The 15,007-nt window shown below is 35.9% G+C and overlaps 1 protein-coding gene across 1 annotated transcript in view; it reads right to left on the bottom strand.

Moving 5' to 3' along the window:
• NYAP2 (neuronal tyrosine-phosphorylated phosphoinositide-3-kinase adaptor 2) overlaps nucleotides 1–15,007 on the bottom strand; it is a 235,009-nt gene that overhangs the window by 20,988 nt on the left and 199,014 nt on the right. The window contains exon 5 of the mRNA XM_008055093.2: nucleotides 7,369–7,578. Coding sequence (XP_008053284.1) covers nucleotides 7,369–7,578 — 210 coding nt within the window. The remainder of the gene's footprint in view (nucleotides 1–7,368; nucleotides 7,579–15,007) is intronic.

Below are 15,007 nucleotides of genomic sequence, written 5' to 3' on the forward strand. Positions count from 1 at the left end.
TTTAGCTTCTGGAAAATAAGTGCCAGGAGGACAAGGTGTTTATTGGCACCTGCAGCTTCACTGTACTATAGGGTCAAATCCATGCCTCTACCTAATGATCATTGCTTGATTTTGCAAATGATAAAATGCAAATTGATGATCTTCAGGTCTTAGCCAAAAGTAGTGAATCATTCAACTCAATTCTGAAAATTGAGCTATAATGAAAATTTGGAAGTTTTTACATAATAGAAATTAAATCTGAGAACTGTGGGTGAACATTTTTCACGGCAGCATCAGCTGGCGCTGAGTAGCTTCTTTCCCCTTGGGATGCCTCTGCGTTTTCCAGGTCACCACCATTTCCATCATTCAGTCCTGGGGTTCATCAGCTTGCAATAGATTTTTCTTGTAATGGAGAAATACTTATCCTTAGCTGTGCTTCTAACAAATGAGGGAGTATAGAATTTAGAACAGAAGGACTTCAAGTTTCAAGAAAAGTGAGAGAAAAAAATTATTTTTTCTTTATGAGAATGATGTACATTTCGATGTGCTTCATGCACAAGCGAAACATGTCTGTTTGAAGGAGGGTATCTCTCTGGCTTCTCTTGCTAATGTTACCTGCCTGTCCTGCGGGCATCTCAATTAGTGTCTTATCCCAGACCTTTTCAGAGCAGCACAAACACAGAATGTGGAACACACAGAGGCCGAAAAGATGACCCAAAAATGGTTGATCCTTGCATTTGTAAGATTTTCAATCTTGTTTAGATTTAGATTTTACACTATTGATTTTGTGTGTGTATTTGGAGAGAGAGAGAGACAGAGAGAGAGAGAGAGAGAGATACCACCTTACTTATAAGCTAAGACCTTCTGAGTTTACTCTCTGTCATGACTAAAGTGTTTTTGGAAGTAAACTCACCTTCTTCATTCCATGTGAAAAATTCTCTATCTTTCTACTTATTGATAATCATAATGATTTTTAAGAAGATCTGATATAATCTTAGACTAAGATTCGATGTTCCCCATTAATTTGTTCATCATTTTTCATGCCTGTACTATTTTTTGTTCTCTGAATGATTTCTAATGTGTAGTAAAGAGTAGATAATAATAAAAATAATAGGTTTAATTATAACCTAATTAATTTGTGTACAGTAGTTCTGGGTCATAAAGAAACATAGTAAGATATTTGGGCGACAGAGACTGTATTTTATATAGCCTATAGTATGTGTGTGTGTCCCAGAAACCATAAGAGAGTCATATACAAGCTGCTTGGAAACTATTTTCAAATTGATTCAGTGATTGAAGTCTGAGTTTTTGTTGATATAATATTGACTTGCATAATTTCCCCATTTTTTTCCCCATTATTTTCATGAACATTTGGGTCCTAGTTCCCCACTGCTTTCAAGAATCATCCTCTAGGGAATCTCTGATTTACTAAACTACAGTGACTTTAATAAAGTACCCTAGCAACCAGTGGTAATGTTAATTAGAATTGAGATCTCCTGACACGTTTGCTTTACTTCAGCAATTCCTCCATTCCTCAAAAGAACTGTTAAGAACAACCATTTCAAGTGGCTAAACTACTTTCAGTAAAGCAACAGTGTGTGACTGGTAGAAGTTTGTATGTTTATGTTTGGGAAGTGTGGGGGAGGAAGACAAATAAAGACAGGTGTGTGTGTGTGTGTGTGTGTGTGTGTGTGTGTACACGTGTGTGTGTGTGTACATGTGTGTGTGTGTACACGTGTGGTGTGTATGTGTATGTGTGTGTGTGTGTGTGTGTGAAGGAGAGAGAGAGAGAGAGACAGACAGACAGAGAGAGAGAGAGAATCAGCAGCAGAAAGTTGACAGAAGAAGAATTTATAGGTGGGCTCTTCTTTCCTCTCCAGCATTTGGTGTAAAGTTGAGTGCCTGTGTTATTTAGGGAGGAGGGTTATAGATTACAGTTCTAGTGTTTTGGGTAGGAGATTCATAGTTCAGTGGTCAAGTGGCAAAAAGACATAATGAAGAAATATAAAGAGAAGAAGAAGAATAGTGAACACTGACTCATTGTCCTCTGTTCCAAACAGCAAGTCCAGAATGCCCTCCCATGCAGCTACTTACCTATTTTGGATGAAGACCATCTTACTGATGAATACTCAAGTAATGCATAGTTTTGTTTAAAACATCTAAAATGAATGAACTTCAGATACTTTACATGATTTTGTTAGTGGAACTATGGTATTTCCTAGTTCGGAACTGGCACATTTTAGGCACTTTGTCTTCAAAAAATAAAAGCTAGTGATACAACAAACATTTTTCCCTTTCCCTCTTTTTTATACTCAAAAGTGGTAGAAGGTTAGACTACAGTTTCAAGTAATACTAACACTTACTGAGTTTCACTTTCCACAATAAACTGACTTGCACAGACATTAGATATGTAATTCTACATTTGTCCCTACATTTTGCATGTTTTTTAACATGGGCACAAAAATTACGTTATTAAACATTTAACAAAAACTCCTCTTCCATCTTTGTCTATCTCCTTGATAACCTAAGATATAGAGTGTGAGAAATAACAAATATTCATGTCATTTCTTCTGGTCAGTAGACAATTTCCTGCCCTACAAACAGAACTAAATGACTCAGGAGAGCAGAATTTGTGTCCTGTGAACCAAAATAAATGCTTCAGGAGTTTGATGCAGAAGAAAGTGAAAATATGACACAAATTCTGATAACACTCTGAATTTAGTAGAAGATTCATATCAAAGTGTAAAAAGACAAAATAGGTATATGTTTACTAACTTATATGCAGTTTACTAAGTGTTCAGTAAAAGTTTAATTTGCCCACATTTTGAAATATTTGGATTTCCCAGGGTCCCATCCTAGTTTCCTTCTCATCTTAGTTTCCTGCTTTCCTAGTTGAGACTTAACCAGTTTTGTGGTTCTAACCGTTCTAAAGGTCTCTAGTTTTGGTCTCAAATTCCACCAAATCTCTTTAACTCCAGACCTACAATCTCAGTGGTCTACTGGCTTCTCTATTTAATGTCCCAGAGCTCTTCTAATTTTTCTTCCTTTATTTCAATAGCTTTGGGGGCACAAATAGTTTTGGTGTGAGCTTTAAGTGCACCTACCATCTAAGCACTACTAACTTAGCACAGTCAAAATTTAAGTCCTAACTTTTTCTCCTAAACTTCGCTCCCCATCTCACAATGACTGTCTCTATCTCAGTAAATGACATTTCAGTCACTCAAGCTTAAAGCCTTGGAGTCATCACTGAATCTTCCATGAAGCAAACTAAATTACATTACCCCATCTTAAAAAAAAAAAATGACTGCAAAATATTCACTACACAATGTTCACAACCTAACCACGATGGGACAGATACTGTCCTTTGCTTATGCAACATCATTTCCTCCTTATCCCTGCTAATAGACTGTTGATTTCATTTCCAGATGAAAGGCAGAGGCACCTTGATTTATATTAAAGAAAGACTCTTGATAAACCCATGGAAATCCGATTTTCTTTTACTCAGAGATAGGTACAGAGAACATATTTCCCAGTTCTGACCAATTAGGTGAAAGAGAGAGTCCTCTGAGGTATGATGCCCAGAACTGGGTAGTCAGTCACCCTGTAATCATAAAAACAAACATCAAGGGTAACAGGACAGGAGAGTTGTTAGGATAGAAGGTTCCTGGATATTTTTTATGTCATATCTGAGCAGTTGCAAAACATTTGGAGCCACCTTCCTCGAGACCTGATGCTATGGGAGCAAACAAAGGCCTTTATTGCTTAAACCAGTGGTGACGTACTTTACGGCTGAAAACATTTCTAGCTCATTCTCAAGGCCCTCCAATATTTTTGTTATCTGGTCACCACCTACCACCGTATTTCTTTAGTCAATCTTCCCTCACCCTTCACATCATCAAACGCACTTCATTCCACCCCATAGATTTTATGTTTTCATTCAAATAGCAGACTTTTTTCTTTATCTTTCTAATGTAATTCTTTCTGTTTCAAACTCTTACTCACATGTTACTTCAAGAAAGTATTCTTTTATTCCCCAAAAACCTGTGATTATTCCTGCCAAAATCATACTGCCCCAGGAAGAATTACCTTATTTCTCTTCCATGGCTTGGATATGGTTTTCTTCCACCAAAACCCATGTTGACATTTGATCCCCAATGTGGCAGCACTGAGAGATGAGGCCTAGTGGGAGGTATTTGGGTAATGTATAGGTTGGTTCCATTGAAGTTGAGTTTGTAAGTTCTCACTTTCATAACACTAGATTAGTTCTCATAAGAGTGGGCTACTATAAAGCCATGTTGACCTGTGGGATTTTTCTCTTCACACATATCTGCTTCCACTTTAAACCTTCATCTTGTTTTGACCCACCACAAAAACCTTCACCTCATGGCAGGTAGATGCCAGTGCTATTTCTTGAACTTTCCAACCTGTAGAACCATTAGCTAAATATACCTCTTTTCTTTATGAAGTATCCAGCCTCAGTTATTCTGCTATAACAACACAAAATAAAATAAGACATCTGTTGTTTCTCATATTATTTTTATGTAACACATGTGAATTTATACATTGACATGACTAGGTTAAAAGATGCCAAGATAGCTGATAAAAATTATTTCTGAGTGTATCTTTGAAGATGTTTCAAATATTGAAGAGCTCACTATTTTAATCAGTAGAATGAGTAAAGAAAATCACTCTCACCAAAGTGGGTGAGCATGATCCAATTCACTGAGGGCCTGAATAGCACAAAAAGAGGAGGAAGGACAAATTCATTCTCTCTTAAGCTGGGACACTTTTCTTTGTCTGTGCTTGGACACCTGCAGTCTGGTTTTTGGAATTGTTAGACTCAAATTTAGAATTACACCATTGGGTCCCCTGGTTCTCAGGCCTTTGAGTTTGGACTGGGACTACACCTTGCAGACAACATATCGTGGCACTTCTCAGCCTCCATAATTATATGAACCAAGTTCTCAAAACAAATCTCTCTCTATTTAGATAGACAGATAGATCATAGGGAGAAAGAAAGAGACAGAGATCCTATTGATTCTGTTTCTATGGAGAACTTTGGCTGAAACACACATTATACTGCAATTATCTATTTGTGTCTCTCACACTAGACTTTAAACACTTAGCTGTAGGGATATATTACCCATCAATGTACTCTCAGATCCTAGAACAGTGGCTGTTATATAATAGGCATTCAGGTGATACTTTTTTTTATTTTATAAAATATATCTCTAGTCACAATAGAAGCACATATTGTTCAAATATTTTGGAGAGATTTGATCTAAATTTAGAGAATTTTTAAATTATCTGAAATTTAAAATTATCTAATTTTAAGTTATTAATTTAAAAATTGACTAGTAGACTCAAAACTAATCATAAGCTCCATATGAATATCAATGTCAACCTTATAGGGAAGTGACATTTTTCTCCATAAAAAAGAATTTGTTCTGAATGTTTTTTTTTTCTTTTTCACAAAATGCACAAGTATCTTTTTCTCATACACCTATAGCAATCTATACTTTATTATCAAAAATACATTTTAAAATTTCTGCTAAATTCACAGTTTTTTCTATGAATTATGTTAAAGCTTTGAACTCATGCTTTAACATTGGTTATTCACATAATACATGTTATGTCTCCACCAGCAAAGCTTTCAGTTCCATTTTAAGTCTGGAGAAGCTATTACTTTGCCTCTGCCTGGGTATTGCCCCAGGAATATCTCTCACCAATTGCAGAGATCATTCATCTTGTTCCAATTTTAACTTGTGCATGACTGTCTGAGAGACCACAGGCTAAATTTATGTAAATTGCTTTATAAGATGAGTATCAAAGTTGAAAAGAGTATTAAAGGATTGATCTTTTCTCCAGAGTCCCAACTCTCTTAAGAAATAGAAACCTGAAAACTACAGGGGGTTCCTAGGTTATTTGTTGTTTATTTCAATTGACAGTTCTCTGTGAGTCCAGTACGTAGATTAATCAGTTCAAAGCAGACGTATGCCATTTAAAAAAAAATAATGTTTAATAATATTCGTCTGTCATTTAAAACTGTATTGCAGATTTTAATTTCAACTTGTGAAATTGAAAAGTGTATAGTATGAGGTTATTTGTTTCAAAAAATCTCTTTAAACTTAGATTTGGAAACTTAGTACTGTGCCCAATGTCTACTTGCTGACTTCAGCTCACCACTTCAAATACCTCATAGTATCTACTATTTTTCCTGCCTTTGTACTATCTTTGTTACATTTCTGCTCTCAGTTTAACTTTTGTTCATTTTTTTACTAGTTGCCTAAAAATATTTTTGAAGCAAAGGAAGCATAAGCCTGTATCACTCAAACTTCAGAAATTAAAACTTCTTTAGATGAGGCCTCTAGATGTTTTTGAAGAAATGTAGTACAAAATGTGCCTAGTTGTAAGGGCGGTTGTCTTGCATGACTCTAAGAAGAACCATTCACTTACGTATCACTTCTGCAAATAGTTATATTCTGGAATGGTAAGATATATTGTTATACTCCTTTATGTAATCTATATGAAGGATTACTAATGTCACCTCTCTGAGTGGGGGTAGAAATATCTGTGGCAACGGTTCTCTAAGTGTTAATTGCATTAAAGTAGTTTCTTTTTTTTTTATTTTAAAATTGTGGGGTACAATTCAAGGTTAGATATACAAATATTCATTGCACAGCTACCCTTGTTGATGAAGTGTGCCCCTCCTTCCCCAGGCAGATTTTGACTACTGTCAATCCCACCTCCCCATCTACCGTCAGTCCTTTTCTTATGGTATTACGGTAGTTGTTCAAGGTTCACTTATGAGTGAGAACATGTGATACTCAGATCTTTGTTTCTGTGAAAGTTCATTCAGTATTATAAACTCTAATTCCATCCAGATTGCTGCAAAAATTCATGATTTTTTTCTTTTTTATGGCTGTGTAATATTCCATTGTGTATATGTACCACATTTTTTTTTAATCCAGCCCTCTTTTGATGGGCAGCACAGTTGGTTACATGTTCTTGCTATTGTTAACAGCACTGCAATAAGCATACATGTGCAGGTATCTTTCTTATAGAGTGATTTGAGTTCTTCCACATATATTCCCAGTAGGGGGATTGTGGGATCATATGGAAGGTTGATTTTTAGAACTTTTAGGAATCACCACACTGATTTCCACAGAGACTGTCCTAGTTTATACTCCTATCAACACTGTAGAAATGTTTCCTTTTTGCCACATCCTCTCCATAACGTTCAGCCTCACTAGTCATCAAGGAGATGCAAATTAAAACCACACTGAGATACCATCTACCTCCAGTCAGAATGGCCATTATCAATAACTCAAAAAAGTAGTTTCTAAAGACATGAGAAATTAGCATCTTGACAATCATCATCCGTCTTACCTGAACCGTGGTTTCCTGCCAACAAGGTAGGACTCACAGAGCATCTTCCCATTCTACTGGTGACCACAGGTGGTCCTGGTGTTCCATCCCATTCCTGAGCTTTGACAGGCTCTCTGGAGGAAGACGCCCCATGGTGGCCTCTCTCCTTGTTGTCTAACTTTGGTAATGGCTCTGTGCTGTGACTTCGGACTTTCAGTTCTTCTGTTGACTCTGTGATGAACCAGATATACATTATGTTAAACAAAAGTCAAGTTCTTCCCAGATTATTTGTAAAAAAAAAAAAAGTGTGTTTTTCTAAAATGCTTTTGATATACTGTTGTACATTTGGACTTGTGTTGGAGACCACAACATTTAAAAATAACAGGGACATGGGGACTTTTACCAGGTATAAATATCACTGGAAAATACTATCTACTCTTTGAAAAGAGTACCTCAATAAATCTCAAATCTTCTTTAGAACTCTTTCCTTGTGTTCATCTTCAAGGAAACTTCTTAAAGAGCACTTCACATGCTTTACTTTATAACCTTTTTCAGTCAAGCCAGTCTACTAAATCTGATTTTCCTAAGATCATCTAGTACCTTTTAGCTGATAAAATTAGAAGACATTTTTCAGCCATTTGACAACACTTTGATTACTCACTTATTTATATCTTCAATTCTTTTGACTTTACTGATGGTCCATCTTCTTGTGTTGAGTTCTAATACCTTTTCTTTGTCATTTAAACCTTTTTTTCCTCCATGCATCCTTCACACATTAGTTGTTTCCAAGGTACTAACTTAGCCACCGTCTTTCTCATTCTATATACACTCTTACTGTGTTCTTATCTTCCAGGATACAACTAGCATTATCTGATTATTATGATTCCTAAATAGTTTTCCAGATACTTGGCCATTCTTATGAGTCCATCTGGAGGCCCCATAGGTAACACAAATTTTACATTTCAGATATTGAATTGATAGCACTTTTGATTAAACTACTGGTTCTTCCTTTCCAGCCAACTATTCAAGCTAGAGGCTTGTCTTTCCCTTTCTTTAACTGCTATTCTCTATAACCATCAGTCAAAAGATTCTGTAGATTTTATTTCTGGATACCTTGCTTTCCCTTTTCTTCCACTTTGTATCATGTCTACCTCAATTGCTCTAGATCAAGTGCTAATCATCTTCCTTGAATTACTTTAACTCATCTCTGACTCTGTCGTTGACTTCTCAAAGTACAAGCTTCTTACACTGCAAAAGTGATCTGCTGAAAATGCAAATCCTATCATAATGTACCCCTGACTAAAATCCTTCCAGAAACCTCTGGTTACCTACAGAAAACTGTCTAAGCTCCTTAATATAATCCATACGAATCTTCGCCATCTCACTCTTTTCTTCCTCTAGTTAGCCTGCCTGCATCCTCCAATGTTTACTTTCTGCTAAACATTGTACTCAAGGAGCATCACTAAATTTTGTAGCTCCTTCCTCCCCACTTCACTCCCAAATGATCCTGTTTTTTACAGCTCCTACCTCTCCTGCTTTGAATAGCCTTTTATCTTGTCTTTGTTTACTTGGTTATTCAATGTAAGTGTCCTCTGGAGCCCCCTCACCCATATTACCACTCCTACAAGGTTATAGTCATTTCTGTACTAGCATTGCATTATATTATAGCTCTATATGTCTGCTCTCTCCAAAAGGCCGTGAATTCTTTGAAGGCAAGTAATGACTTTTGTTTTGGTTTTATTTTGCATTAAAAAAAATGGTGCCCCCAGCAACTAGCATATTTCTCAGTAGATATTTAAATTGATTAATGTATTTATATAGTAGTTTTCTCAACTCCTCAGGCATCTTTCTAATCTTTGTAGGAAGCACAACATTCCTAATGGAATAAGAATAATGATGAATGCATTAAAGTGTCATAGAGCTAATTGTATTTTCAAAACTCTGATTATCTAATAATCACAAGTCGTAACATTTACCAGGTTAAAAGTTTAATTCAAATGAAAAAAATTGAGAAAGGCTATGGTTTAAAAAAATCACGGAAATTATTTAAAGATTTTACATTTTGTTTTATTTACATTTAGGTTAAAATACTCATCAACTTTTAGTGGTATGATAATACAAATGTCACACTTTACTTCCCCAATATCTGAATCCATGGGGCACAGATAGAATGGATTGTAATGTATCGAGAAGTCTAGGTCAAGAATCCCAAAGGGCCCCATTTTGTAGCCCTGGCTGGTGACCTATGTGATAAAGCATTTGCTTTTTCCTCTTAGAGCCTCATTTTTCTTTTTTTCCTACAGAACAGAGAAAATATCAGCCCTACTTGTCTTTCCTGATTTTAGTGGAAGAATGTAATAATATTCTACATTTGAAAACTAAAAAGTGCTACACAAAATAAAACAGTATTCATTTAAGTAAAATATAGCCATTTGTTCTGCATACTTTTATTCAATCATCTACATGTGCACTAGACAATCACTAAGAGTCTGAATAGTCAAATGAAAAGTTGCTAGATCACATATAAAACAGAATTCTACACCATCATCTATAACAACCACATCTGGAAGTCAACCTACTATGTTCTAGTCAGACCTGCAGGAAGTCAGACAACTAGTTCTAGCGTCTAATCCAGAAAGCTAAGCAATAACCCATGTAACACTTGGCCCCAAACAGTCAGGACTTGAGTAATAACTGGCAACTTTCCCAATTTGTGCCCTGGCTTTCAATTTAGAAGCAACTGGAGAAAGAAAAATATGCACCTATAACCAATCACATAGGATGCCCCACTTCTAGTTAGCCTGCCTGCATTCTCCATATGTCATCTGACTCCAATCAAGGCACACCTGAAGGCTTCCTTTGGTGAAAGAAAATTGTTAGGCAAATTAAGTTTTGCAGAGTTTTCTGAGTAAAGAAATGATTCATGAATTAGGTAGCACCCTGTAAAAGTAGAGATTCAGACATCTCCACCCAGCAAACTGGCCAGGTAATATTTATAGAAAGAAAAAAGAAGTGACATACAGAAATATCTTGATGAGCTTTTGCTTTATTTCGACATGTTTTGGCAGTTTGCAACTTGTGGTTGACTGAAAGTTTGCTTGTTATGATTGGTCAAAACTGTGCTATTTGTTACAAGAATATACTCTTAAGTTGTTTGTATACTAACTTATATACTAAGTTTGTTTATATACTAAGTTAGGCTGCAATTTGCTACATACAAAGGCAGCTTTAGATCAAATTTAATTTAACACCTTTTTTCACTAGAAAGCTTTCCTACTTCTCTGCCTTCCTAGGAGTCTTTGCCAAATGCAAGCTCTAAATAATAAACATTCCCTCTTCTCTTTTGTTTAATCTTAATTTATTTCCATATTACTATAGCACCTTTCAGCTCCAAGAAGCTATACAGTTGTGAAAAGACATGTCATGAATAACATTCTATGAGATTAGTTTAAACCAGGTTGGTAGTCCCATAACAACGTTAGAAAGATTTCAGGTCTTTAAATGGGCCGGTATATTATAAACTTAAGTTTCAGTTATACTGAAATCAAGCATAAGAAATGAAAATATTTTAAAGGTAATATATTCCAGCATAAAAATTAGAGCAAGACAATTTAACCAACACATGTGCCCTGAGACAAATGGAATAAAACCAGTATCATAAAAGAACATCATAGACTATCCCCAAGCTGTTTATTCACAGCTTCAAAGAAAATGTAACTCTAGCTTCCAAATGTCACAGTCTCAAAGTCTAATGACCCATCTGTTTCACCCCATCTTCTCTTCCAGATTTTAAACAAACCATTGGGGGCTTGCCTTACTATTCATTTCTGTATTTTTTTCCATTGCCATCATTGAGCATTTATCCTTTTATTTTCCTCACTTGTCACTCACAAAATCCTCTTCCACTGGTATTGGAACTAACTAAAGAAACAAAAATGCTCAAACTTAACAGTGAGTCCAATATTGATTTTGCAGGTTCAGAAAATATTTAAATATGAAAGGCTGAGATGTGCGTTAAGGCGCCTCCACCAACATCTCTGTCTTTGTTCTCATTCAAATTACTACTATATACATATCAGGGGAATGTCATTTAGGCCTCAAGCCTCAACTAAATAAAAGCCCAATACAGCTTTGGAGACAAAAGAAATTTCTTTCTTTCTTTCTTTCTTTTCAAGTCCCAGAGGTTAGTCCTCAGTGAATTGTGGCAGGTACATTTAGAGAAACTTGAACAAAAGAATTGAAGAAATTATACTAATCAGACTTGTACCTATATACTGTAATGTCTACCTCTTAAATAGAAGGCAGTTTTGAAAAATCTGTAAGAAAATCATAAATTATTATTGAGTATTTTATTTGGGAATAAATCTGTTTTCCCATATATGAATTTGAAGAACTGCTTCCTAACCAAATATGTTTTCTGGTTAACATAAATATGAAAATCTTCAAAATAGGTGTTGAAAAGAGACCACCAGACTATTGTAATGTGTGATATGTAAATAAGATATATTGAAAGCTCAAAGAAATCTCTTCAGAGGAATAAGAACATATTTATCCATATCCATATAATTCAATGTTTTTCAGTCTGTTGAAAACAAAATTGATTTTAGTAACATAAACCTTCTAGAACAAGAGCACTCTTATATACTGTGAAATCTATGTTTTCCCATGTTTACAATTACAGTTCCAGCTTGTAGCACACATTGTCTGCAATATGCTTATCCTTTATCTAGAGAATACATGACTGAGCGAATGTTGACTATAGCTCTAAAATCTGATTCTCACATTGAAATCTGATATTGCACTAAATTCTTATTGCAAAATGCAGGTGTTGTTGCATTACATTTGTATTTCAGACTGTGTGTTTTATATATCATTGTCTTAAATTTCTTACAGTGTTTAAGCTGAAGAAGAATAAAGAAAGATAAGACCAGAGGCAATCTTTGACCAAATATTCTCTCCAGGATTCTAAGCTATCACATCTCATGCAACTAACTTTAAAGTTTCCCATTTCCTGTCTCTTTGTGCTGTCCCTTGGTCTACATTTGCTTCTCTGATTCCTTTCCTGTTTCTCTCCATCTGTACCCCAGGGCCTGAGCCACCTAGAAAGATGTGGCTCTTTGGGTGTGATGGCTTTCATCAGCAGGCCTGTCCCTATCAGATACTAAGTTTTACCACAATTTTATTCACTCTCCCTCATCAACATGCATTCCCTGAGTGATAAAACAGTACTGAGGATTCTTATAAATCTCCACAATTTAAAGATCCTTTCCAAGCTTAAAAGACTATATATTTATTTATATATATAAATGATAGGCCTTTATGTTAACTGTTAAAGCTGGCACATTATCCCCTTTCCAAACTTGCTCTTTTTCTAGCTAAACAGGCCATAATCTTCAGAATGAGACAAATTTGCTTTTACATTTTAGTCATGCCATCTATTTGCTACTTAACCTAAGTCAAAATTTCTGAATCTCAGTTTGCACGTTTATAAATAAAGATAATACAATTGCTGTTATTGTGGTCCTATGAGGATTTAAATAAGACATACCAATGCTAGTAACTGTTTCAGTTTTTCTCTTAGTGTTCCTTTTAGTGACTTAGATTACCCTTCTTATAGGTAGCAAAGGAAGACACTTGGCAATCATTCTAAACTATGCCATTCCCCACATGGAAAGTGCCCAAAACTTAGCAGTTGTCTACCCAGGCAGGAAGCAGAAGCATATTATACTTTTCCATGCTTCACCCTTGCTACCATCATGGCTTTTATTCTAGCCTTCACAATTTGTCTTTGGCATTATGTCAAAACCTCTTACCTGCCTGTCTCCTATCTTTTTCAACTTACTTTCCAGTGAAATAACTTCCAGACTCCTCATGGCCTTTAGAACCAAGGTCAAATGCTTTTGGGGGACAGAAGGCCCAACAGGTATTTCTGGCAGCCCTCAACATTTCTTTTCTATCACCTATTAAAATTGTGGAGTAGATTAGTATGTATGTATATGTATATCTATATCTATATATAGTTGCTATTCCTTCAGCATGAAACACCTCTCCCCCAAAATAATATGATTAGCTAAGTTGTCATATCACTTTTTGAAGACTTAGCTCAGTTATTATAATTCCAGGAAGACTTCCTATAATTCATTTTCCTAGTTTGAGTTAAAGGTGTGAGTAAAGGATTACGATCAGGCTTAGGCTGCCCTAAAGAAAGTGACTTTGGAGCCTGCCATATTGCAGTCCTTTAGTCATGGCAATTATAGTATGAGAAAGTATAATGTATCACCTATACTGTTCATTGTGAGCCTTGATCTGTTGATCTCCAACTGGACATGCAGACTACCAGGTGGCATGAGGGCCTTGGGACCATGTGACGAAGATAATATAAAAAATTTATGGGAGCCAAGACTGTAGCTTCTTGGGTTAAGATGACACATGGGTACCTTATTTTCATTCCAGCAGTTATAAACCCCCTGTCTGGTTGCTGTGTATATGGTAGTTTCTGGGCATACCTATGAAGCATAGAGGCAAACTACCTTTCTATAAACTAAGTAAATGTGGTGTTGCATTAAAGCCTTTTATAATTGCTGGTCCATCCTGTGCCTTCTTGACAAATGCCTTGTGCTCCAATGTCACTGGCATCTCTTGCTACTTACAGTTGTTGATTTATATGTCTTGCGCCATAATTGGCTCATAAGCTTCTTCAGACTAAAGACCACATCATTCATGCTGGTATTCAAAATCTAATAAAGACCTCTGTTGGAACCAAATGGATGAATAGATGTGTGCATGCTTTCCCTAGGTCAGTTAACCTATTAGCTTTCACTGCTCGTTCTAACCCCATCTTGGACTCACACCTACCTCTTCAATCTGTTCCAGTACATGGGCCGTGGCAAGCATAAGCCAGTAATCCTCAATAACTGGAAAGTGAGTTAGTTCCTGTAGTCAAAATTGTCTTTTTGTTAAACCATAAATGTTTCCACAATTATAATGTGCTAATGATAGGCCAGAAAACAAGCAATTTGTCTGAAAAAATGAGTTGTACTTGGAAATATGAAGTCACACCATTTTCCTGGGGCACCATAAGATTGCATTCGCTTTTCTTTTTTTGTAATTTTTAAAAAGACTCATTTGCCATTTCCTATAATAATTGTGTCTGTGAACATGTAGATGATTCACATGATTTAGATAAAAGACTTTTACATTTGTGTTTTGTGACTGCTGATACTTTGAAATGTCACCATCTCACATAGGGATCCCTTGGTTACAAAATATGGGCTCTAATTGTGCCTGGCAATACAGAGACCAAAGCTCATGTTCCCAATGAGTGCCTAAGCTTCCTGTGGACAAAAAGAATGCTTCCAAGTTGTTGCCTCATACTGGCATAATCAACAGGATCAAAATCACTCCATGCTATTCCAACTGCTGAACAATGAAAAGAATAAAAAGTGATTAAGGCATATTAATTAAGCAGAAAAGGCAACACATTTGAAGTGCTAAAGGAAGTACTGGAGGAAGTTGTATTATCAGATGGGTATTAGATTCAGTTATTAAATTTTAGAACTGAAAGAGCCCTTGGAAATCACCAACTCCAACAGCTCACTTAAAGTAAAGTGTGTGTGTGTGTGTGTGTGTGTGTGTGTGTGTGTGTGTGTGTGTGTGTAAT

This window comes from Carlito syrichta, unplaced genomic scaffold (assembly GCF_000164805.1).
Source record: "Carlito syrichta isolate Samal-C Ts95f unplaced genomic scaffold, Tarsius_syrichta-2.0.1 Scaffold301668, whole genome shotgun sequence".
Lineage (NCBI taxonomy): Eukaryota > Metazoa > Chordata > Mammalia > Primates > Tarsiidae > Carlito > Carlito syrichta.